The 27459-nt window shown below is 41.4% G+C and overlaps 1 protein-coding gene across 5 annotated transcripts in view; it reads right to left on the reverse strand.

Moving 5' to 3' along the window:
- Positions 1 to 27459, reverse strand: part of FAM13A (family with sequence similarity 13 member A) — a 246068-nt gene that overhangs the window by 128594 nt on the left and 90015 nt on the right. For all 5 annotated transcript variants that reach the window (XM_073638068.1, XM_073638063.1, XM_073638065.1 and 2 more), the window contains exons 5-7: positions 13132 to 13282; positions 6191 to 6268; positions 6025 to 6099 (exon numbers count right to left, since the gene is read on the reverse strand). In XM_073638068.1, the coding sequence (XP_073494169.1) occupies positions 6025 to 6099; positions 6191 to 6268; positions 13132 to 13282 (304 nt within the window). The remainder of the gene's footprint in view (positions 1 to 6024; positions 6100 to 6190; positions 6269 to 13131; positions 13283 to 27459) is intronic.

Raw genomic sequence — 27459 nt, forward strand, 5'->3', positions numbered from 1 at the left:
TTCAAGAGGTAGTCATCGGAAATGGTCTTCCAACAATCTTGAAGGAGTTCCCAGAGATGCTTAGCACTTGTTGGCTCTTTTGCCTTCACTCTGCGGTCCAGCTCACCCCAAACAATCTCGATTGGGTTCAGGTCTGGTGACTGTGGAGGCCAGGTCATCTGGCGTAGCACCCCATCACTCTCCTTCTTGGTCAAATAGCCCTTACACAGCCTTGAGGTGTGTTTGGGGTCATTGTCCTGTTGAAAAATAAATGATGGTCCAACTAAACGCAAACCGGATGGAATAGCATGCCGCTGCAAGATGCTCTGGTAGCCATCCTGGTTCAGTATGCCTTCAATTTTGAATAAATCCCCAACAGTGTCACCAGCAAAGCACCCCCATACCAACACACCTCCTTCTACATGCTTCACGGTGGGAACCAGGCATGTAGAGTTCATCCGTTCACCTTTTCTGCGTCGCACAAATGCACGGTGGTTGGAACAAAAGATCTCAAATTTGGACTCATCAGACCAAAGCACTGATTTCCACTGGTCTAATGTCCATTCCTTGTGTTCTTTAGCCCAAACAAGTCTTCTCTGCTTGTTACCTGTCCTTAGCAGTGGTTTCCTAGCAGCTATTTTACCATGAAGGCCAGCTGCACAAAGTCTCCTCTTAACAGTTGTTGAAGAGATGTGTCTGCTGCTAGAACTCTGTGTGGCATTGACCTGGTCTCTAATCTGAGCTGCTGTTAACCTGCGATTTCTGAGGCTGGTGACTCGGATAAACTTATCCTCAGAAGCAGAGATGACTCTGGGTCTTCCTTTCCTGGGGCGGTCCTCACGTGAGCCAGTTTCTTTGTAGCGCTTGATGGTTTTTGCAACTGCACTTGGGGACACTTTCAAAGTTTGCCCAATTTTTCGGACTGACTGACCTTACTTTAAGAAATGAATGATGGCCACTCGTTTTCCTTTACTTAGCTGCTTTTTTCTTGCCATAATACAAATTCTAACAGTCTATTCAGTAGGACTGTCAGTTGTGTATCCACCTGACTTCTGCACAACACAACTGATGGTCCCAACCCCATTTATAAGGCAAGAAATCCCACTTATTAAAACCACTTGACAGGGCACACCTGTGAAGTGAAAACCATTTCCGGTGACTACCTCTTGAAGCTCATCGAGAGAATGCCAAGAGTATGCAAAGCAGTCATCAAAGCAAAAGGTGGCTACCTTGAAGAACCTAGAATATAAGACATATTTTCAGTTGTTTCACACTTTTTTGTTAAGTATATAATTCCACATGTGTTAATTCATAGTTTTGATGCCTTCAGTGTGAATGTACAATTTTCAAAGTCATGAAAATACAGAAAAATCTTTAAATGAGAAGGTGTGTCCAAACTTTTGGTCTGTACTGTATATGAACATTGTCTACTAAAACAAAACATCACATTTCTCGAAGAAAAACATCAGGCATCCCTATCTTATTTTAAGATCAAAACACTCATCAGCAAATTATTATACATGAGCATGTATTTCCTATGACATCAATTATTTTATTCCCCATGAAAAACTGGGATCTGGCACTGATTCACGTGGCACTTACAACCAAAAATAATTTTTGGGGCATAATTAATAATTGTTCCAGGCAGATTTTGTACTCTAACTGGTTGGGAACTGTAAATTTACTGCGGTTAGTGACCTTTTTATTAGGGATTTTCGGTGAGCTTTGTCTTTCAATGTCACTATATTTATTGCAAATTTCTGAAATTGTGCAGTTTTCACCCTTGTCACTGACACTTGCTGGCACACTTACATCTGTGCAGATCATAAAGCATGCATAGAAAGCACTTCAATAGAAGTTAAAGAATATGGCCAGGCTACAGGTTCCTATAGCCCATGTGGTGCTATTGATTGCAGGTTAGACAGGATCACAGCCCCCATAATCAGAAAACAGAATACAAATAAAATTAAAAAAAATAGAAAAAAAACCAGAAGAAACAAAGAATTAGTAAAAAACAATCATACACAACACTGGTTTTAAAGGGCTTGTCTGTTTTCATGATAGAGTCCCAGATAAATTGCGAATTTATTCAGCATCAGTAACATGGTAATACATGAACATTTTGATCCTCTAGTACAGGGATGTCAAACTCAAATACACAGAGGGCCAAAATGGAAAACTTGGACAAAGTCGTGGGCCAACCAGTATACAGTTTAATGGGCCCCACATAGTCCTCCATACAGTATAATGGCCCCACATAGTTCTCCATACAGTATAATGGCCCAACATAGTTCTCCATACAGTATAATGGGCCCCACATAGTCCTCCTTATAGTATTATGAGCCCCAGGTTGCCTTCTATACAGTATAATGGGCTCCACAAAGTCCTCCTTACAGAATAATGGTCCCACATAGGGGTGTTGGTACTTGTGTCGCAGGCCAAATATAATTGCCCAGCAGGCCAGATTTGGCCGACGGGCCAGAGTTTGAGATGTATGCTCTAGTATGAGAGTCTTTATAGCTAGTCATCACCCACATAGATGGACTAGTAGACCATGCTATTAGCTTAGACTTTTCTAGGAGGCTATTAGTAAAATTGGTTTTCTAAACCATAAAATACACTTTAAAGGCATTTTTTTGGACTACAATATTTATGGTATATTTTTAGAATAGGTCGTTAATATTGGAATGCTGGAGGGTCCCACCTCCAGCACCCTTGCCAACCAGGGCTGTGGAGTCGGAGTCGGTGTCCATTTTGGTGGAGTCGGTATAAAATGGACCTACTCCGAATCCTAAAATTTATACCGTAATAAATTGGGTTCATTGGTACAATGCAGGATGTGCTGTAAATGTGTTCATAAGAATTTGGGAAAGTTATGAAATGTCCTATAAATGTCTGTTCTGTTCCTGATCTAAGGATCTAGGCTTTTAGTTGAGATGAATCTGTGCTGCACTTTATGTAGAGAGGCAGAGTCGGAGTCGTGAGTCAGGGAAATTGAGGAGTAGGAGGTTTGGCTTACCGACTCCACAGCCCTGTTGCAAACCATCAAAATAGAGAGACTAGAGCACCTCCTCCTCTGCATTGTTCATTGGCCGTAGTTATGCCTAGCCCAGACCCATTTGTTTGAATTAGAAATAGTCACTATAAAATGTATGAAGCGCTGCCCGGTAAATAATAAACTGGCCCCCTTACTTAGCTAGAATGAATGCTGGACGTCACACTGTTTTCATAATTTCTCCTCTGTACTGGCCATTAAAATTTAGTCCAGGAAAATCCCTATAACATAATAGTATGCTAACATCTCTCTGCTAGAAAAAACCCAAGCTAGTAGAGAGATGGTACAGGGTTAATGTTGCTGCTTTCCCTCACCTCACCATTATAAACCCTATTACACCTTCACACTATGGCCAATTTCCTTTTTTCTTGTTTTCCTCTCCTTCATCCAAGAACCATAACTTTTTTATTTTTCCGTCCACGTAGCTATATGAGGGCTCGTTTTTTTTTGTGGCACAAGTTGTACTTTTGAATGACACCGTTCATTTTATCATGTGAAAGTGCTAGAAAGTCGGAAAAAAACTCCAAGTGTGTTGAAATTGCAAAAAAAGTGCAATTTTACATGTGTTTTTTGGCTTTTTTATTTACCATGTTCAATATACGGTAAACTGTACGATTATGCAAACACCAAACATGCATAGTTTTTTTTTTATTTAAGTGGTGAAAGAAAATTATGGAAATTTGTAAAAAAAAATAAAAAAATTAGCTTGTTTTGCCATATTCCGAGACCTGTTACGCTTTCAATTTTCGGGATATAGGGATGTGTGAAGGTTTATTTTTTGCAGCCTGAGCTGACGTTTTTTACGGATTCCATTTAGGGGTAGATATGATGTTTTGATCACCTCTTATTGCATTTTATTGCAATGGCCAAAAAAAAACATAATTCTGCCATTTTAATTTTTTTTCTCGTTACACCGTTTACCGATCGGATTAATTTATTTTATATTTTGATATATCGGACTTTTACAAATGCAGCAATACCAAATATATGTACTTTTAATGGTTTTATTTTTCATGGGGTAAAAGTGCCGTGATTTGAATGTGTTTTTTTATTTTTTTCATATTTTTAAAAACTTTTTACTGTATTTAATAGTCCCCTTAGGGAACTTGAAGCTGCGAAGTATAGTGAAAACCTATGATCTCCGGGTTTTCAGGAGAATCGTCATGACAAGCACTTCAGTAGATCCTCGGCTGTCATGACAACCCATCAGCGCTGGCGCATGTTTAATGCCGCTGTCAGAGATTGACAGCGGCATGTAACAGGATATCAGTCGCAGGCGTAGCTCAGCTCCATCAGTGGCTGTTAAAGGCACATGATGGCTGATTAAATCATCCATCATCACTTGCTGGGAAAGATGCGGGCTCAGAGGGTGAGCCCATATCAAAGGCAGGGGCATGACATATGAAGTAAATGTATGTCATTTGTCATGAACCTGGCAATTTTTTTTTTTTAATTTTTGCGCTTTTGTTTTTTTTCCTCTCCATCTTCCATGAGCCATAACTTCATAAATCCATCAACATCAAAGTAAGAAGACCTTTTTTTTTTTTTTTTGTGACAAGTTGTACTTTTACAGTGCTCACTGTGCAGTATAAAAAAAACCTGGAAAGTTGATTTGAAAGGTCAGTACAATTTTGGGGATATCCAATTTATACAGGTTTCTCTTTACGGTTTTAAAAAAAATTCTGATCTTTCAAAAACAACCAATTTGGGTTGGTGACGCTATTTTCTGAGACAGATAACTTTATTTTTTTCGTAGGTAGCTGTATGATGGCTTGTTTTTTGCATGTTACATAGTAGCTTTTATGGTTATCATTTTGGAGTACATATTATGTTAACTGTATGGGGTTAAATAGGTTTACATTTTGATAAAGTGGACTTCTATGGATGCGACAATACCAAATATGTTTTAAGATTTTTTTTATTTATTTTTTGATTGGCAAAAGTGGGGTGAATTAAGCTTTTTCATAAAAAAAAATATTTATTACAAATTTTCTTAGTTCCCCTTATATTGCATTATATATAGAAATTAATGGGCTGGGCTTCATAGAAGCACCAAGATTGTGGCACAGGAGGCCTTCGGCAGATGCTTGGCTACCTTGGTAAGTCATCGACACTTCGCAATTGTGTCACTACTTCGTAATTATTTAAATATTGCTGTCAGACACAGACTTAGCCCCTGCTGCTGCTGTTGGAGTATTGTCCCGGCTGTGTAATACAGCCAGCTTCTGTTGTGCATGAAGCATGCTCAGCTTCCGGGCCCGCTGCATCCATACACCTGTGCCTGACCTGAAATGTATACAGTACTGTGCAAAGGTTATAGGCATGTGTGTGAAAAATGCTGCAAAGTAAGAATGCTTTCAAATATAGAAGTGTTAATAGTTTATTTTTATCATTTAGCAAAATGCAAAGTTAATGAATAAGAGAGAAATCTAAATTAAAACAATATTTGGGTGACTACCCCTTGACTTTAACAGTATCTAATCTCAACATCAAGTCTGTATGGGATTACATGAAGAGACAGAAAGATTTGCACAAGTCTACATCTATAGAAGATCTGTTGTTAGTTTTCCAAGGTGTTTGGAACAACCTCCCTGCCGAGTTTTTTCAAAAACTGCGTACAAGCGTACCTTTTTTAGTTTTTGTTACTTCTTCTCTTATTTAATTAGAGTAGGCAATTCTTATTAAAATGTCTTTAACCTGGTGATTATGATGCGATGTCTGACAGAAAGATTACCAAAATAAGCTTATTCTCATATGCTTATACCCTGTAGCCCCTATGTTTATATCCCATAGCTGAAACGATAATTACTGTGCATTATTCCCCCTTTTTTACACCTAGTTGGAACTGCTAGTCTAAAAATCACAGCTGCACTGTGTCTATGAGGATGTACGTACATCTTTACCCCTTGCACGTCTGGACATATCGGTAAACTCACATGTGAAAATTTAATTGAATATCTAAAATCTTATTTAGAAAAAAATTGTCATACCGTAAATCTTGGAGATAATTTGGGTAAGTTTAATTCAACATTACTTGTCTTCAGTGTTTCTTCCAGGATCTGTGTCTGTGTAAAGTGCAAAAAATATTATTTGTAAGAACACCAGCCAGACACCAAAAAGGAGGGCTCATTTACAGCCTTGAAATGTTCAACTAACCTTTCCTCTAGGTGACCGAGAAGCCACTTGAACTTCAACCATCCTTGGTGGGACAACGGGCCTCTCTGAATTATATTCCTAGGAAAAGCAAAACACCAGTTTATGGCTATGTGCACACACTGAGTATTTGTAGATTTTTCAGCAGCAAAAACCAGAGCGTTGGAAGGAAAAACGCTGCGTAAAACACGCGCGTTGTTGGCGTGTTTTTACTTGTGCTCATTTCCCATTCATTTAAATTGGTGGAAAAAGATGGCAAAACTTATTAGAATTAGTGTACTTCAGACCTGTAAAAAAACTTTGATGGTTCAAATCTGAAAGGAAAAAATAAGCACCATGATCATGAGATTTCAGAAATCACATTCACTTTACTGTCACTATAAAACACTGTGGGTTTTTTTCGCCAATATCGACGGGTTTGGATAACAGTCTAATATGTATGGGGGCCTCTGAAAAATGTGGAAGTTAAGGATCCAGTGTATCAGATTTCGGACTGTCAAACCTTTGGTTCTCTGCCTGACAAGTCTGACAGTGGCTCTCTGACATAGAACACAGGAGTGGCCCTGTGTATGGGACAGCTGCTGGCCGAGCGTTTGGCGCTGATCCATCATTCGGCTGATAGCTAATGTGTATGACGGCTCTAAGAGTTCTAAACATGCACTAGATGAGGAACGGTTTTCTATAATTGCAGCATTCAGATAATATTATGGTGGAAGAATGAGGCATGTTTCAGGCTTTAAATAAAACACAAAAAGTACTTTGCAGGTTAATATCAGCAAAATGATACCATTGTAGAACTTTTAGAGAATGACAGCCAATCCGGACCTGAACCCCAATGAGTTGTGTATGCACCGAGACAGAGTAACCTACAGCTAATCTATTTACCATGTCATTCAGCTAAGCCACTGGCAGACAATCTGTTCTTGTAGTGAAGTGTCTGACCGCAGCTCTGAAGACACAACATGTGTGGAAATACGAGGCTTCTGCCAATTCACAGTATGAGTGGGAGTTTATGTATGAAAACAACAGCTCCCATTTTTGCTGACATGCTCTTAAGTCTACCTGCATCATTAAATGGAAAATGCAGAAAAACGTGAACTTATCTGAAGTCAATCTGCGTATAGATAAGTAGAGTGTAGGTTGCTTCATGGTACAAAGCAGTGAAAGTGATGAAAATGATAAAATGTGCATGGGCAATAATAAAAGACTATCTGAAGCAGAAGGATTGGCGCCTTATCAAAATGTACGGTATGATATCTAAAGCCCTATTTACACTGTATTAATGCAGATGTCCGGGAGCTCTGTCCAAATCCTCCAAAAACAGGATTCAGAGATCACCATGGAGTTCAAATTAATGGAGTTTCTACTTTTTTTTTCGGTGGCGGCTGCCTTTTCACAGGGGCACAAATATGGGTCCATTTCAGCTTTGTGTCAGCACTCTATGGCTCTATTGGGGGTCCCAGGGCATATTGCCTAAATGCAGTGAGAAAAAAACAAATATTTTTTTTACCCATGTCACTCTATTCACTAGGCTACAAAAGAAAAATTTATTGAAATCACATGTGAGGGGCAATAAGAAGAATGGAGGAGAAAATAAGTGTGCGGCACACATGTGACAAGGAAAAAGGTGTACAGCTTGTGGACACGGTTTGTAATGCCGGGCACTCCTAAGTAACCTACTCTGAAAGCTGGCCATACACATTAGGCTCTGCTCACATCTGCGTTGGAGGCTCCGTTCTGAGACTGTAGCAGATCTGGCCATAAATAATGAGAAAAATAGCACAGTGTGTTGCGTTATTTTGCCATGTATAATTCTGAACACCTTAATTGAAACCCATTATCATCAATTGGGGGCTGTTTCTTGCTGGGGTTTGGCAATTACGTTGCTTTCGTTTTTCTGTTCATATTATGTAACAGAAATGCCCAAATAACAGTGCAAATGTGAACTAAAGTTATAGTTGGCCGAACACTCAATCAGTGCAGGCTACACTTCTGAACCCCTCCATACAGGCCATTGCCAGACACTTCTGGCAGCAGATTATCTACCATGAGAACAAGGGATCAACAGGAGGAGCTAAGTAGATTGATATATGTGACTGCCAAACAAAATGTGGACACCCTGGCCCTTTCAATCAGCTGAATAGCCCAAAGCCTGTGATCCTCCTCAAGGGCATCCTTAAAGTGCCCTGTCAAGACACTCAAGGACAAGATCAGGCTTCCCATTACAAACAACTATGCTTTACTCTGAAAACTACTTGAAACAGGTGGAAGAGTCAAGGGGGCAAACTCACCACCGACTTCTTCCCTCACCCCACTTGACTTGACTAACAGCTTGACAGCCCCCCATGGAAGCCCATGCAAAATGCGAGTCAGGGCTGCGGACATTTGATACAGGGACATATTCTTACTTGGGTGAGCAGTGCTACTACTTTGCTGTTTGTTTTAATTAGGTCCATTTATTAGGATTATTTGTTCACATGTTATTTTGAGGCACAATTGCACTTTTTGAGATACATTCTACCTCATGGACCTACTTAGCAGTACTTAATATTATTTCCACCATTATACAATTACTGCCCGAGATGTATGCTATTGTCTGCTTTCTGAGCCATTGACTGCCATTTTTTGTCTTTACTTATTTTTTATGTATTTTGTATCTATAATAAAAATTTGCATTTTTTTTATATACTCTTTAGGTCCACCTTTTTTAGAGTTGAGACACTCCATTCCATGAGTAGGTATCAGGCCACGTTCACACGTTCAGTATTTGATCAGTATTTTACATCAGTATTTGTAAACCAAAATCAGGAATGGAACAATCAGAGGAAAAGTATAATAGAAACACGTCACCACTTCTGTATTTATCACCCACTCCTGGTTTTGGCTTACAAATACTGGAGGTAAAATACTGATCAAATACTAAACGTGTGAACATGGCCTTACGCATTCATTGGGTGCATTCCACACCTAATTTTTTTGGGGGGAATTATGTATCCCTGGGATTCTCAAACGAAGAGTCATCACATAGCAAATAGGAAAATTAAATAAAATAGCAGTAACGCTAGGGAAGTTTAAATACAAGTATATTAGAAGATAGCTTAGATTACGTCACTTAAAAGATAGGGATTTAGAATGAAATTTAGTTTGACCCCTCCTTAAGCTCTGCGGTAATGCAGGGCAATATGATCTCCCTGCACTACTGCTCTCAGTTTTGTTGCTTTTAGCCTGCGGTTTACAGAAAGGCAGGATGATGCACTGGCCGAGCCGCCTGCGTGCACACAGGACTTCAGAGTTCTGATGCAGTGGAGTAATTGCACAGTGTCGGGACTCTGACATCCTGTGAATGTGAAGGACCCGCACACATTGTAGGGACCACTGTAGAGAGCCCTCATATGGTGTGGGGTCCTCAAAGTGTGGGGGCCAACATGCAATGTTGGAGCTAATGTGAAGGCTATTATACAGTGTAGACTACTGTTGGGGCCATTATACAGTTTGCGAGCTAATGAGAAGGCCATTAAACAGGTTGCGGGCCATCATACAGTGTGGGGACTACTGTGGAGGCTAATATAAAGTGTGAGGGCCATTATACAGTGTGGGGTTACTGTGAGGACTATTAAATAGTGTGTGGGCCAATATATAGTGGTGGTGTTACTGTGGGGGCCATTATACAGTGTGAGGACTACTGTAGGACTAATATTGTGTTTTGGGGGAGCAGTGGGCCATTCATACTGTGTAAATGAGGATCTGTGGGCCCATCATACTGTGTATAGGAGAGCTATACATAGAGGACTCAGGGGACATTATTAAATGTTAAATGGTCACTTAAGAAGCATAATTGTTACAGTGGTGTGAAATAGTGTTTTCCTCTTCCCGATTTCTTATTCTTTTGCATGTTTGTCACAAAATATGGTACTTTTTAGAGACTAAATGTGGACACTGTTTTCTAGGGCACTTCCACATGGCATTAATATTTTCTAGAGTGCAATTTTACCATCTAGAGTGTAACATACCTGGCGGCGTCCTTGCATGGTGGTCCATCTCCCACTGTGCAAGAGGGCGCACTTGATCTCCTGTCCAGAATGTCTCTCTGGCTTCCCTCCATGCTGTCTGTTTGTGTCTGTTTCTGCTGCTTAAGGGCGGCGCCCGATCACTTCCTGCCTTTTGTACCTGCTGTGGGTCACACCCCTTGTGCGTCCTCAGCCTATTGCTGTCTGTCACTTGGTATATAGCTCAGCAGCTCCCTTCTATCCCTGCCTGAGCATAGTGTTTCTTTCAGTGTGTGCTTGCACTCTGAAGGTGCCAGGTCCTGTTCTGTGTTCTCTTGTCTGCCTATCCTGGAGGCTGTATTTCCAGGCCTGTCTGAACACGCTCCTAGCCTGTTCCTCCTGCCTTCTAGGGGCCGATTACCTAGACCTGTTCCTGTATCTTGTCTGACCTGTCTGAACACGCTCCTAGCCTGTTCCTCCTGCCTTCTAGGGGCCGATTCCCTAGACCCGCTCCTGTATCTTGTCTGTCCTGTCTGTACACGCTCCTTGCCTGTTCATCCTGCCTCTCTGGGGGCCGTATTCCCAGACCCGCTCCTGTATCCCGCTGCAGTGTCGGTCTCCTCCGTACATTCAGTTCCAGTCTGAACTCTCTCCTATCCTTTACCTGTTTTTCCTCTATGTCCGTTCCCTTCCTTTTTCTGCAGAGTCTGAACTTGTACCTAACTCCTGCTTGTTGTCTCTGTACTCCCGTTTGTGGTCCACTCGCTACTTCACTGCAAGTACCCTGTGGGTGTCTGGCTCTGCCTTTCCCTTCCTGTCTGTTCTGTGTGAACAGAGCCCTGTCCCCCCTACTCAGCCTAGCCTGCTCTGACTCCTCTGCCCGCTGCTCCGGCAGTCCTGTCCTGCCCTGCTTCTGCCCGCTGCTCCGGCAGTCCTGTCCTGCCCTGCTTCTGCCCGCTGCTCCGGCAGTCCTGTCCTGCCCTGCTTCTGCCCGCTGCTCCGGCAGTCCTGTCCTGCCCTGCTTCTGCCCGCTGCTCCGGCAGTCCTGTCCTGCCCTGCTTCTGCCCGCTGCTCCGGCAGTCCTGTCCTGCCCTGCTTGTGCTCGCTGCTCCTGCAGCCCCGTCCTGCTCTGTTCTTGCCCACCGCTTCGGGCGTTCCCTCTCTGCTGTGGTTGTCTACCGCATCTGCGGTTCTGTGACCCAGTCTGTACTGGGTCTTAACCTTTCTGTGCTCCAGCCCGTCCTTTCGGCCAGTACCTCCCTGCCTGCATACTCGCCTGTATCCACCCATCTGCATACCTGCCGTGTTTGCTTATATCCATCAGTCTGTGCCAGCCTAACCTGCCTGTTCCTGAGTCCCAGTGTTTACTGGGTCCTATCCCGCCTGTGTTCCTACCTGCTAGTGCCTCCCTGTCTGCACTCTAGCTGCGCTTGCCTTTACCCGCCTGCCTGCATACCAGTCGTGCCTGCCTATACCCTCCAGTCTGTGCGCCAGCCTAACCAGCCTGATCCAGTAATCCCTGTGTGGGTCAACCCCCGTGTCCGGAGTTTGACCTGGAGTAGCACCTGGTCCCTCTGCCCGGTTTCTCCCTGGTGCACTGGCGTCGTATGCCGTCGTGCCATCTTGGTCGGATCGGCCAGATACTTAGTCACGCCCCTCCAGGCACTCTCCGGTTCATGGTCCAGTGGAATCACTACAATCACACGCACACGCCGCTCAGCCCGGGCGTGTGCATAACATAGAGAGCACAAAGGAGGTATTTTACCTTGTAATGGGCACAGTGGTAGGCATTATTATGTGGGGCAGTAAGAGGAGCAGTTGCACCACACAGCAGGTGCAGTAATAGGGACACTGCAGCAGCGGCTCAACATTGGGGTATCAGCAGGATGAGGAGGTTGGGACCACATGGGGACAGTGCTGGGAATGTGAGAAGTCAAATGTGTCTTTGTTGTAAAAGCTGCAGACAATTCATGGCTGGAGAAGTCGTCATGGTGATCTGGGCAAGATGGAAAAGACGGGAAAAATGAATGACTCCATCAGAAAGAATGTCAGCTGTAAGTCACCATTTATTACTGTACAGTAATCTCTTATCTGTACCACTATATGGGCATTATATGGCGGTAATATCGGTGTTGGTCTTTGTATAGAGATTTATTTTCAGTAGTACCACGGTCATCGGCTGCTTTTCATTTACATTTTATTCTGTGCGCAGGCTGCAGGCCATTTTTGGACTTTAAGGGCATTAGTGATTATTAGTGTTGAGCGAGTATGTTCTATTAACCCTTTCGCCGAGTATGCTCGGGCCGAGCTCCGAGTATTTACAGCTGCTCGGTGATATGGTTGAATCGCTCCCATGTGCATGATTTGCGACTGTTTGACAGTTTTATTACATGTGAGGAATGTCTATTTCTTACACATTCCTCCCATGTAATAAAGCTGTCAAACAATTGCAAATCATGCACACGGGAGCGATTTAACCTTATCACCGAGCAGCTATAAATCCTATAATAGAAACAAAGACACTGACACCTTTATTTGAAATAAACACCCCCTTCCTCTTTTACCCATTTATTATGGAAAAAATAAAAAATAATAATGTAATAAAGAAAAAATAAAAAATAATAATGTAATAATGGATAAGATGTCTGACAACTATCTTATCCATTTGTCCAGCCTCGTGTCTAGCTCTGCTACATCTAGATGTCTTGCTGAATGGTTGCATGATGCAACCATTCAGCCTGGCATTCGGAAGAGACATTGAGCTGCGTGTTATAGCACCCCAAAGAGCCTACAACCACTCGGAGCTCGGCCTGAGCATACTCGGACAGAACATACTCGCTCAACCCTAGTGATTATACATTTTCCTTCTCTTCGTTCATCATTCATTATTTATACATGCTTGAACACATTTGACATATATTTGAAAAAAAAAAGTATGAAAAATAAAGTTCCACTTACTTTTACAGTAATAATTCTGGCCATGTCCTCACACAATGCATACTTCTCTGTGAGATCACATTCAAAGAACTTTGGGTAATCTTCCAACAACTTAGCCACAATTTTGTTGCAAATCTCCTGCTGCTTCATGCCTTCAAAGCCTGGAGATACACTAAGAAAAAGAGACATCCTACATCACACAGCTTTCTAGGTAACTGTATTTTAAAGAGGAATTTTGTGTGCAATGATTATACAGTTATATGAAAAAGTTTGGGCACCCCTATTAATCTTAAGCTTAATGTTTTATAAAAAATTGGTGTTTTTGCAACAGCTATTTCAGTTTGATATATGTAATAACTGTTGGACACAGTAATGTTTCTGCCTTGAAATGAGGTTTATTGTACTAACAGAAAATGTGCAATCTGCATTCAAACAAAATTTGACAGGTGCATAAGTATGGGCACCCTTATCATTTTCTTGTTTTAAATACTCCTACATACTTTTTACTGACTTACTAAAGCACTTTTTTTGGTTTTGTAACCTCATTGAGCTTTGAACTTCATAGCCAGGTGTATGCAATCATGAGAAAAGCTACTTAAAGTGGCCACTTGCAAGTTGTTCTCCTGTTTGAATCTCCTCTGAAGAGTGGCATCATGGGCTCCTCAAAACAACTGTCAAATGATCTGAAAACAAAGATTATTCAACATAGTTGTTCAGGGGAAGGATAAAAAAAGCTGTCTCAGAGATTTAACCTGTCAGTTTCCACTGTGAGGAACATAGTAAGGAAATGGAAGAACACAGGGACAGTTCTTGTTAAGGCCAGAAGTGGTAGGCCAAGAAAAACATCAGAAAGGCAAAGAAGAATGGTGAGATCAGTCAAGGACAATCCTCAGACCACCTCCAGAGAGCTGCAGCATCAACTTGCTGCAGATGGTGTCACTGTGCATCGGTCAACTATACAATGCACTTTGCACAAGGAGAAGCTGTATGGGAGAGTGATGTGAAAGAAGCCGTTTCTGCAAGCACGCCACAAACAGAGTCGGCTGAAGTATGCATAAGCACATTTGGAGAAGCCAATTTCTTTTTGGAAGAAGGTCCTGTGGACTGATGAAACCAAGATTGAGTTGTTTGGTCATACAAAATGGTGTTATGCATGGCGGCAAAAAAACACAGCATTCCAAGAAAAACACTTGCTACCCACAGTAAAATTTGGTGGAGGTTCCATCATGCTTTGGGGCTGTGTGGCCAGTGCCGGCACCGGAAATCTTGTTAAAGGTGAGGGACACATGGATTCCACTCATTATCAGCAGATTCTTGACAATAATGTTCAAGAATCAGTGATAAAGTCGAAGTTACGCAGGGGATGGATCTTTCAGCAAGACAATGATCCAAAACACCACTCCAAATCTACTCAGGCATTCATGCAGAGGAACAATTACAATGTTCTGGAATGGCCATCCCAGTCCCCAGACCTGAATATCATTGAACATCTGTGGGATCATTTGAAGAGGGCTGTCTATGCTCGGCGACCATCAAACTTAACTGAACTGGAATTGTTTTGTAAAGAGGAATGGTCAAAAATACCTTCATCCAGGATCCAGGAACTCATTAAAAGCTACAGGAAGCGACTAAAGGCTGTTATTTTTTGCAAAAGGAGGATCTACTAAATATTAATGTCACTTTTCTTGTGAGGTGCCCATACTTATGCACCTGTCAAATTTTGTTTGAATGCAGATTGCACATTTTCTGTTAGTACAATAAACCTCATTTCAAGGCAGAAACATTACTGTGTCCAACAGTTATTACATATATCAAACTGAAATAGCTGTTGCAAAAACACCAATTTTTATAAAACATTAAGCTTAAGATTAATAGGGGTGCCCAAACTTTTTCATATAACTGTATATGCAAATTGTCTCTTCAGAGAAGAAGAGGACTAGAACTCTAGTGCCACCTATTGGAAGTAGCAATCCTAAAAGTCAATATCGACCCTTTAACAAGCTTAATCACATGGCTTAGGATAAAAGCCAAACCAGAATCTCAAGTTCCAGACACCGTGTTTCGGGGTACTGCCTCTCGTCAGTGCAAAGAGTGAGCTCTGGTCTGGCCGGTTGAGAGGCGTCTGACTGGGATCCAAGGGGTAACGTTTCTACTTGCGGAGAGTGACATGTCAAGCTTGGAATGCTACTTCCAATAGGTTGCACTAGATTTCTACTATTCCTCTCTGAAGAGACAATTTAATATTTAATTTCCCAGAGGACCATTGCAAGCCTTAAAAGTTTCCTCACGCAGGCATGCCAGGCTTGACAGGTCACTCTCCACTAAGAGAAACGTTACCCCTTGGATCCTGTGCACAATGATTAAAACAGTTATTCCTATTTTGGCGTGTCCTAAGCAAACGGTAATAATGACCGGCTCTTTGGGACCTTTTACAGTCCTGTTTGATAGAAGCTGCTGTTGCTTTTCTCCATTGGTTGCAGGATCAGTTTGCTTGTCTACTTGTTTCTAATACTAGAGAATACTGAATAATTAGTAATGTGGACATGTACAGTATCTCTTTAATCATCATCATTATGATCTTTCGATTGTCCTTGAAAACATTAGCAATCCTTGAACATGTTTGAGAGTGCTGAAATGCGCTTTATACATGGCATGCCTTTGAAGCTTACCAACAAGTAAATTTTCTGTGGCAGCAGGGTTTTTTTTTTATTCGTCATCATCCCTTTGTATTGGTGCTGGCATTCAGAGCAGGAGAATAAGGGAAGACTTACTAAACAAAATTCATAAACTGTGGCAATAAAATTGGCACACATGGGGTGCGGTAAATATTTTATGTGCTTTTCATACTTTATGTCACTCTAGATTGTTCTGAAGAAGTCTCTAGAAAAGGGGACTTGGCGCAAAGGAGTAGTAAAATGCTTGAGATATATTTCTCCAATGTACGTCAACCAAGAGGTTGCTTAAAGAGAAGTGTCTAACATATCTAGTAAGAGGCACTAAATTTATCGTACAGTGCGTGCCAATATAATAAACATGGTGCAGATTCTGACTGTCTTATCTAGTTTTATGCTGTCTAGATTTAGGACAATATTTATAAATGTATCTGATCAGATAATTTTCTCTATTGCTGCCCGTTACCCACCTATAATTGACAGTTTCTCCATATCATCTCTAGAGGTAATAGCTGGATCCAGTACAGCTAATGAAAACTTTAACGTGTGTTTAAGCTAAGGAAACAAACAGTCCTTCATCTCAGAGCAAATTGTTTTGACCGGTAAGTGTGTAGTGGAAACAAGTACATGGGTGGACTTGTCCTCTGGCATGCAGAAAAGTATAATTTTCTTGCTCTGACTTTCAGAATCAAACTGGTTTGTATGCTTGAAAAACAAATTAGTTTAAATGTCTATACATATTTATTCCATGGAATTAAAACCTACCCACAGATCACCTTCACACAAAAAAAAAACACACCGGTATATTTTCAAGTTGTAAGAATTACATGTGTCCAAATCAGACAATGTGATTTTCAGGATTTGTTTTCTCATTCTGTCTCTCATAGTTGACGTCTACCTATGATGTCAATTACAGACCTCTCTCAACTTTTTAAGTGGGCGAACTTGCACAACTGGTGGCTGACTAAATACTTTTTTTCCCCATTGTAGTTAAATATGTTAAGATAATAATATTGCACTCTTACCCATTGTGAATCATAAAAGCACCCAGCAATAGAGATCCCCAACGCGCGTTTCACGTGGTGTATTTACAGCTTCCTTGGATGGTTTATGTGCGATGCATGACACATGACTGGTTCTCATGGATAATAAGCGGTTTGCTCTATGATAGTGTCTTGTGCAGTACATAACACCAGCTCACTTCAGAATAGTACAATTGCACCTTTACTATATTGTTATTTATACTTTGTAATATCATTATATTTATAAGCTGCCCAGTTTGGTTGTCTGGTTGTCCTTTTTTAATCATGTAATTTGACCTAATTGTTCAATAAAGTGTTTTGTTACTTTTTGCCACAAACTCCTGTTTTTAGTTTTTGCATTTATAATAAAAAAAAAAAAAAGTACAATAATCTTGAACAACACAGGTCACGACTGGTAGAGGAGGAGAGAGGACTCTGCCCGCGAGGGTTCACAATTTACAAGGGATGGGTAAGTATACAGTAGGTGAGAGTAGAGCTGGTCGTGCAGTGGTATAGCTCTTGCTTGATAATTTATACAATCTGATAATCCCGCTGGCTATGTGTAGGTGTGGTTTCAGGCGCATGCGGCCACCTTTCATCTGCAACTTGCCCTACTCATGTATAGAAATCCTGGTGATCTTTTGTGTATTTCAATAATACATACAGAAATGTAACCAATATGTAAATGTCTCATTATATGCTGAGTGCGCTTATCTTTGCTTAGCATAATCTATTTTCGTGCTGGCTTTCATAGCAGAACGCTGTGGGAGTATACACCGATGCATTCAGTATTGTTTCAGACAAGTGTTCATTTCAATAGCATTTTTAATAGCCCTTTTCTGTCAAACTGGATAAGCCTGTAGAGTATCATAAAGGATTTATCTTTCATACAAATTGCATTGGCCATATGTGCCATGCACTACATAAGGTTGCTCTTAATTGCTATTAACCCCTTAATACCAGCTATTTTTTTGGAACCTCAAAAACTATGCAGTTTACAGCTTGCACACGTTAAAGAGGTTATCCATTACTATAGAGCATGCTCTGGCATCCGCTGATGTCACGTCAAGTTCCGGCTGCAGCCAGGCGTGACCCCGATTGATGGGCTGTGGGCGGGGTTTCACCGCAGGTCACAGTTCAGTATCCACCGTGCGCTTTCCCAATAAATGAGGAAAGGGAAAGCACGCGGTGGATGCTGTGTGTTTAGGCACACGGCAGGTATCTGAAGTGAACTGAATTCTGGAGCGCAATTTTGGCGGGATTAGATTGCAGATCCCATGTCACATTTGAAGAGCCCCTGACCTGCCAAAACAGCAGAACACCCACAAGTGACCCCATTTTGGAAACAACACCTCTCGAGGAATTCATCAAGGGGTGTAGTGAGCATTTTTAAACCTCAAAAGATTCACAGAACTGTATAACATTGGGCTAAGTAAATGAAACATTACCATTGTTTCCACTAAAATGTTACTTTGGCCCCAAGTTTTTAATTTTCAAAAGGGATAATAGGAGAAAATGGACTTTACAATTTCTCCTCAGTACTCCAATACCTCATACAGTGGTGGCCAAAAGTATTGTCACCCCTGCAACTCTGTCAGATAATACTCCGTTTCTTCTTGAAAATGATTGCAATCACAAATTCTTTGGTATTATTATGTTCATTTAATTTGTCTTCAATGAAAAAAAACACAAAAAGAATTGTCCTAAAGCCAAATTGGATATAATTCCACATCAAACCTAAAAAAGGGGGTGAACAAAAGTATTGGCACCCTTTGAAAAATCATGTGATGCTTCTCTAATTCGTGTAATTAACAGCACCTGTAACTTACCTGTGGCACCTAACAGGTGTTTGCAATAATTAAATCACACTTGCCGCCAGTTAACATGGATTAAAGTTGACTCAACCTCTGTCCTGTGTCCTTGTGTGTACCACATTGAGCATGGAGAAAAGAAAGAAGACCAAAGAACTGTCTGAGGACTTGAGAAACCAAATTGTGAGGAAGCATGAGCAATCTCAAGGCTACAAGTCCATCTCCAAAGACCTGAATGTTCCTGTGTCTTCCGTGCGCAGTGTCATCAAGAAGTTTAAAGCCCATGGCACTGTGGCTAACCTCCCTAGATGTGGACGGAAAAGAAAAATTGACGAGAGATTTCAACGCAAGATTGTGTGGATGGTGGATAAAGAACCTCGACTAACATCCAAACAAGTTCAAGCTGCCCTGCAGTCCGAGGGTACAACAGTGTCAACCCGTACTATCCGTCGGCGTCTGAATGAAAAGGGACTGTATGGTAGGATACCCAGGAAGACCCCACTTCTTACCCTGAGACATAAAAAAGCCAGGCTGGAGTTTGCCAAAACTTACCTGAGAAAGCCTAAAACATTTTGGAGGATGTTCTCTGGTCAGATGAGACAAAAGTAGAGCTTTTTGGGAAAAAGCATCAACACAGAGTGTACAGGAAAAAAAAAAGAGGCATTCAAAGAAAAGAACACGGTCCCTACAGTCAAACATGGTGGAGGTTCCCTGATGTTTTGGGGTTGCTTTCCTGCCTCTGGCACTGGACTGCTTGACTGTGTGCATGGCATTATGAAGTCTGAAGACTACCAACAAATTTTGCAGCATAATGTAGGGCCCAGTGTGAGAAAGCTGGGTCTCCCTCTGAAGTCATGGGCCTTCCAGCAGGACAATGACCCAAAACACACTTCCAAAAGCACTATAAAATGGTTTTAGAGAAAGCACTGGAGACTTCTAAGGTGGCCAGCAATGAGTCCAGACCTGAATCCCATAGAACACCTGTGGAGAGATCTCAAAATGGCAGTTTGGAGAAGGCATCCTTCAAATATCAGGGACCTGGAGCAGTTTGCCAAAGAAGAATGGTCTACAATTCCAGCAGAGCATTGTAAGAAACTCATTGATGGTTACCGGAAGCGGTTGTTCGCAGTTATTTTGGCTAAAGGTTGTGCAACCAAGTATTAGGCTGAGGGTGCCAATACTTTTGTCAGGCCCTTTTTTGGAGTTTTGTGTGAAATGATCAATGATTTGATTTTTGCTTCATTTCTCTTTTTTGTTTTTTCCTTGCAAGCAAATTAAATGAAGATAATAATACCAAAGAATTTGTGATTGCAATCATTTTCAGGAAGAAACTGAGTATTATCTGACAGAATTGCAGGGGTGCCTATACTTTTGGCCAGCACTGTATGTGGTCAAAAACTACTTTTGAGGCACAGTGCAAAGCTCAGAAGGGAAGGAGCACCATATTGGAGTTCAGACTTTGCTGGAATGGTTTGAGGGTGCCATGTCACATTGGCAGAGACCCTGAGGTACCATAAGACCAGAACCCCCCATAAGAGACCCCCATTTTACTAACTACACCACCCAATGAATTCATTTAGGGGGTGCAGTGAGCATGTTGACACCACATGTGCCTCACGTAATTTTATACCACTGAGTGGTGAAGAAAAAATTACTACATTTTTACCACTAAAATGTTGTTTTAGCTCTAAATATTTAATCTTTATAAGGGCTAATAAGAAAAAATGAACCTCACAGTCGTTGTGCAATTTCTCCTGAGTGCGCCAATACCCTACATATAATCGGGAACTACTTTTCAGGCACAGTGCAAAGCTCAGAAGGGAAGGAGTACCATATTCTAGTGCAGATTTTGCTGTTATGGTTTGCGGCTGCCATGACCCACTGGAAGAGCCTCTCAGGTGGGTCATGGATGAATTATTCTAAGGGTGCAGTGATCATATTGACACCATGGGTGTATCACAGCATTTTATACCATTGTGAAGCAAAGAAAAAAGATAATGCAACTTTTATCCCAAAAAAATTGTTTCAGCCCCAGATTTTACATTTTCACATGGGAAAATGGGTAAATGACACAGAAATTTGTCCCACAATTTCTATTGAACATAGAAATACCCCATATGTGGCTATAGAGTACTGCTTAACTACAGGGTGAGACTCGGGAGGGAAGGAGTGCTATTTGACTTTTGGAGAACAAACTTTCATAGAATAGTTTGTGGACTCCATATACAGAGCCCCTAATTATACCCCTCTGTGAATGTATCTACAGCTGTATTGATGATTTTGAGTCCATGGGTGTTTCTCAGAAACCAGTAACTTGTGCTTTTGTAGACACCCATAAATTACGTGGGCTCTCATCGCTACAGAAATGCCAAACATGTGGATGCTAAATGTGGTTTAGGGAGCTCAGAAAGGAAGGGGGGACATTGTGAGAGCAGAATTTGCTGGCTTTCTTTTGGGGAAGGGGCGAGGAGCCATAGCGCTTTTTCAGAGCCTTAGTGCACCAGTAACGTAGAAGCCACTTATATTTCCATTGATAGATGATGGACCTGAGTGGGGAATGAGTTGTACTGAGTTGTTTGTGGTTTGAGTTGAAGCTTTTATTGGGAACATTTTACATATCATTTTGGAAACCCGAGTGATCCATTCACAATAATGAGGCAGCAGAGTTACTCTGTACTCCGTCTGGCCTCTGTTCAGTGGTATCCTTTTCAGGATTTGCATAAAACTGTGGCCGACCACGCTGTGGTCGGACACCACTGGATTATAGGCCAGACGGCATCCACGGTGTCTCCATCTGCCTCATTATAGGGAATCTTCCGCTAGGAGTTCCATTTTAATCACGTATTTCAGAGATTTCCATGGAAACCCCGGTGTAAGCACTCAGCATAAAAAGCAGAATAAATGGGAGCCGAGCCTTACTGCGATCTTTGAGAGGCTGAATGAACAAATCAACAGCAGGTCAAGAATTTGTTCTATTTATTTTTTTATACAGTTTTTCGTGCAGTGTAAGTCATTAGACGACTTTATTTCTTTGGATTGGTGCGATTACAGTGATATCCGATATGTTGTTTTTTATGTTTGGCTGCTATCACACACTAAATATAATGCCTTTTTTCCCCCCAAAAATAAAATATGGCGATGCAAAAACTGAGACCTATAATGTTTGCTATATTTCTGCAGACAGAGTCATGTGAGGGCATGTTTTTGAGGAATGAGTTGACGTTTTTATTGGTATCATTTTTTGGGCACATAACATTTTTTGGGAGTCAGAATGAACAAAAAACAGAAATTAAGGAATTGCTTTTTTTAATGCCATTCTTTGTATGGTAAAAGTGATGACACCTTTAGTCTTCAGGTTAGTATGATTACAGTGATACCACATATATAACTTTTTTTATGTTTTGCCGCTTTTACACAATAAAAATAATTTTTTAGAAAGAATAATTGTTTTTGCATCTCTATATTCAGAGAGCTATAACTTTTATTTCTCCGCTGATGGAGCTCTATGTCGGCTTGTTTTTTGCAGGACAAGATGGCGTTTTTAAATATAATATTTTTATTTACATTAGACTTTTTGATTGAGTTTTATTCCACTCTTTGTTTGGAGGTATGATGAAAAAGCATAGTTTTTTGCCACCGGTTTTTTTTTCCACTGAAGGGGTTAACTATTGTGACAGTTTTATAGGTTTAGTTGTTCCGGATGCGGTGATATCAAATGTGTACTTTTTTTGTTTTTACATAAATTTGCTGAGTTTCAGCTCCTTCCAAAAATTTTCTATTGGGTTCAGGTCAGGAGACTAGCTGGGCCACTCCAGGACCTTTAAATTCTTCTTACAAAGCCACTCCTTAGTGGCTTCTTGTTTCCGGTCATTGTCATGCTAGAAGACCCAGCCACAATGCTCTTACAGAGGGAAGGAGGTTGTTGGCCAAAATATCGCTATACATGACCCCATCCATCCTCCCTTAAATATGGTGCAGAAAAGCACCCCCAAAGTATGATGTTTCCCCCACCATGCTTCATGGTTGGGACAGTGTTCTTGGGGTTGTACTCGTCCTTCTTCTTCCTCCAAACATGGCGAGTGGAGTTGATACCAAAATGCTCTATCAGAGATCTTGTATGTAGTCCCAGACCAAGGAAGATTGACAGTGTTGTGTTTCTTCTACTTTCTAATAATTGTGTCAATAGTTGTTGCCTTCTCACCAAGCTGCTTGTCTATTGTCCTGTAGCCCATTGAAGCCTTGTGCAGGTCTACAATTTTGTCTTTGGTATCCTTAGACTGCTCTTTGGACTTGGCCATGGTGGAGAGGTTGGAGTGTGATTGATTGATTGAGTGTGTGGACAGGAGTCTTTTATACTGGTAACAAGTTCAAACAGGAGTGTCAGAATATTGCAGCCCGGGAATGTATCGCAGAACCACCTGCTGTGATCTTTGTGTCGAATAACTCTCTGCTGCCCCTTATCGTTCGGACAATTACACAATTGGCCGACAATTAATGGAGGAGGCTGCAGGTTGTCTCAACTAATAGACCAGTGATCGGAAAACTAACAGTGAGCGTAAGGTATATACACCTCCGGATTCCAACACATGGAATATGTATACACCCCTGAACGATCACAGCTAACTCCACGATAACCCCAGGCTACTCGCTGCCACCACCAATCGCATTTTACAGGCTGACTGGAGGCCTCGTTTCTGGTATCGTATGGCTTCGAGTTTACAGAACAAAGAGGAACAGAACTATTACATTTTATATTTAACTCCTTTAAAGCCTGGGGCGTATTAGTACGTCCTAGGCTATCACCCCCAGTTCAGAGAGGGCTCCGGCGCTGAGCCCGCACTGAACAGGGCACATGTCAGCTGTTTCTTACAGCTGACATGTACCCGCAACAGCCGTGGGTGGAATCGCGATCCACCCGCGGCTGTTAACCAGTTAAATGCCGCTGTCAATCTCTGACAGCAGCATTTAATAGCGCCACAAGTGCGGTATTAGCCCCGCCCATCGTGACCCCATCACGTGATCGCGGGTCACCGATGGGTCGGCATGACAACCCGGGGTCTGCAGCAGCGCTTGCTATGAGCGTGGTCGGCGCTCATAGCACATGAGCATTTCTACTGCATACAGGCGATTGGCTCATCGCCTGTATGCAGTAGAAGCAATCAGAAAACTGCTGCTTCTAGTCTTCTATGGAGACTATTGAAGCATGTAGAAAGTGTAAAAAAAATGTTTTTAAAAATATAAAAAAAAAAATATAAAAGTTTAAATCACCCCCCTTTTGCTTCATTCAAAATAAAATAATAAAAAAAAACACATACACATATTTGGTATTGCCGCGTTCAGAATCGCTTGACCTATCAAAATAAAAAAATAATTAATCCGATCGGCAAATGGCGTAACGACAAAAAAAATCTAAACGCAAGAATTACATTTTTTTGGTCGTCGCAACATTGCAATAAAATGCAATAACAGGTGATCAAAACATATCTGTACCAAAATAGTATCAGTAAAAACGTCAGCTCGTCGCGCAAAAAATTAGCCCTCACCCGGCCCCAGATGCCGAAAAATGGAGACGCTACAGGTCTAGAAAAATGGCGCCATTTTTTTTTAGCAAAACTTTGGATTTTTTTCCACCTCTTAAATAAAAAAGAACCTATACATGTTTGGTGTATACGAACTTGTAATGACCTGGAGAATCACAATTGCAGGTCAGTTTTAGCATTCAGTGAACGTGGTAAAAAAAACAAAAACAAATGTGGAACTGCATTTTTTTGCAATTTCACCGCACTTGGAATTTTTTTTTTACTGTTTTACAGTACACAATATGGTAAAACCAGTGATGGCATTTAAAAGTATAACTCGTCCCGCAAAAAATAAGCCCTCACATGGCCATACTTACTGAAAAATAAAAAGGATATGGCTCTGGGAAGAAGGGGAGCAAAAAATGAAAAAGCAAAAAAGGAAAAACCCAAGGTTGTTAAGGGGTCAATCCAAAAGGAGGCAGTGTTTATGAAAAATATACAAAATATTTTACAAAGGGGACAAAACAATACAGCATATAGAGTTACAGAAAATAAAAGGGATAAAACAAAAGAAACTTACTACACCGATCGCACAGACAATTCAGTTTAGCCGAAGTCCAATGCTTCTCTTGGGGCTGTTCAGTAAATGGGATTCATGCATACACGAGGTGTATCTCTCTACAGAAACCCAGATCATAATTCAGCTTGATCTTTTATGAGCACCTGTGTTACACCCACACCTCCACCTGTGATGATCTCACGTGGGGGGGGGGGGATTGTGGGCTATCTTCAGCTCTTCACAATTTTATGAAAATCCCACTTATGCAATAACTCCTCTCCGGATGATCGCAGAAGTTCGAGATTGCCGCTATATTTTTATTGCAATTCTATTGTTACCCAGAAACCAAATATGACATGGCTGCTGTTAGTTATCTGTGCACTATTGATTTGTGGCTTATAGGCAGATGTCACAGATATGAAAGAATATGCATATTCTTCCCCTATTAGCCCCGGTGTTGAAAATGTACAGTACAGACCAAAAGTTTAGACACACCTTCTCATTTAAAGATTTTTCTGTATTTTCATGACTATGAAAATTGTACATTCACACTGAAGGCATCAAAACTATGAATTAACACATGTGGAATTATATACATAACAAAAAAGTGTGAAACAACTGAAAATATGTCTTATATTCTAGGTTCTTCAAAGTAGCCACCTTTTGCCTTGATGACTGCTTTGCACACTCTTGGCATTCTCTTGATGAGCTTCAAGTGGTAGTCACTGGAAATGGTTTTCACTTCACAGGTGTGCCCTGTCAGGTTTAATAAGTGGGATTTCTTGCCTTATAAATGGGGTTGGGACCATCAGTTGTGTTGTGCAAAAGTCTGGTGGATACACAGCTAATAGTCCTACTGAATAGACTGTTAGAATTTGTATTATGGCAAGAAAAAAGCAGCTAAGTAAAGAAAAACGAGTGGCCATCATTACTTTAAGACAGTGTTTCTCAACTCCAGTCCTCAGGACCCCCCCAACAGGCCATGTTTTCAGGATTTCCTTAGTATTGCACAGGTGATGGAATTATTATCAAGGCATCAAAAAATGCCCCAGGTTCTCTCACCAGTTCAATACTAAGGAGATTCTGAAAACATGATCTGTTGGGGGGTCCGGAGGACTGGAGTTGAGAAACACTGCTTTAAGAAATGAAGGTCAGTCAGTCCGAAAAATTGGGCAAACTTTGAAAGTGTCCCCAAGTGCAGTTGCAAAAACCATCAAGCGCTACAAAGAAACTGGCTCACATGAGGACCGCCCCAGGAAAGGAAGACCAAGAGTCACCTCTGCTTCTGAGGATGTTTATCCGAGTCACCAGCCTCAAAAATCGCAGGTTAACAGCAGCTCAGATTAGAGACCAAGTCAATGCCACACAGAGTTCTAGCAGCAGACACATCTCTACAACAACTGTTAAGAGGAGACTTTGTGCAGCAGGCCTTCATGATAAAATAGCTGCTAGGAAACCATTGCTAAGGACAGGCAACAAGCAGAAGAGACTTGTTTGGGCTAAAGAACACAAGGAATGGACATTAGACTAGTGGAAATCTGTGCTTTGGTCTGATGAGTCCAAATTTGAGATCTTTGGTTCCAACCACCGTGTCTTTGTGCGACGCAGAAAAGGTGAATGGATGGACTCTACATGCCTGGTTCCCACCGTGAAGCATGGAGGAGGAGGTGTGATGGTGTGGGGGTGCTTTGCTGGTGACACTGTTGGGGATTTATTCAAAATTGAAGGCATACTGAACCAGCATGGCTACCACAGTATCTTGCAGCGGCATGCTATTCCATCCGGTTTGCGTTTAGTTAGACCATCATTTATTTTTCAACAGGACAATGACCCCAAACACACCTCCAGGCTGTGTAAGGGCTATTTGACAAAGAAGGAGAGTGATGGGGTGCTACGCCAGATGACCTGGCCTCCACAGTCACCAGACCTGAATCCAATTGAGATTGATGGGGTGAGCAGGACCACAGAGTGAAGGCAAAAGGGCCAACAAGTGCTAAGCATCTCTGGGAACTCCTTCAAGATTGTTGGAAGACCATTTCCGGTGACTTCCTCTTGAAGCTCATCAAGAGAATGCCAAGAGTGTGCAAAGCAGTCATCAAAGCAAAAGGTGGCTACTTTGAAGAACCTAGAATATAAGACATATTTTCAGTTGTTTCACACTTTTTTGTTAAGTATGTAATTCCACGTGTTAATTCATAGTTCTGAAGCCTTCAGTGTGAATGTACAATTTTCATAGTCATGAAAATACAGAAAAATCTTTAAATTAGAAGGTGTGTCCAAACTTTTGGTCTGTACTGTATGTCTCATCAATATCGGATTTATACAAACTTCAATATTCAATATTTTCTTTCGGCGACATCCTGTCTAGTTTAGCTGTTCTGAAGAAAGGAATGTGTATGCTAGGTGACAATAGCCATTTCTATAGGGTGTGAGGTATCATCATTAATCCTCTCCAAAACTTAAAAGCCTTTTCCTGTCATAACTATTTGTCCAATCTGTAACTCTTTGTCCATACACAGTGGACATCCTCATTAGTATGCCAGGGTCTATTGTCACAAAAGGAGCTCCTGCATGTATTTTAATTAGGATTGTCACTTCTCTTTTGTCTCCAATCTATACATTGCAGTCTAACTCACATAAAGGCAGCTCAGATTGTAAGCTCTTGTGTAATGGTGCAACTCTGTGTGACAGGAAAAAGGAGGGAGGGGGAGAATGTCCCTCTCTAGTGTGGCTGCAGAGCTGTTAATATTTTCTAATACACATTTC

The sequence above is a fragment of the Phyllobates terribilis genome, unplaced genomic scaffold (genome assembly GCF_046119375.1).
Source record: "Phyllobates terribilis strain yellow unplaced genomic scaffold, ASM4611937v1 Scaffold_1__5_contigs__length_1240528914, whole genome shotgun sequence".
Lineage (NCBI taxonomy): Eukaryota > Metazoa > Chordata > Amphibia > Anura > Dendrobatidae > Phyllobates > Phyllobates terribilis.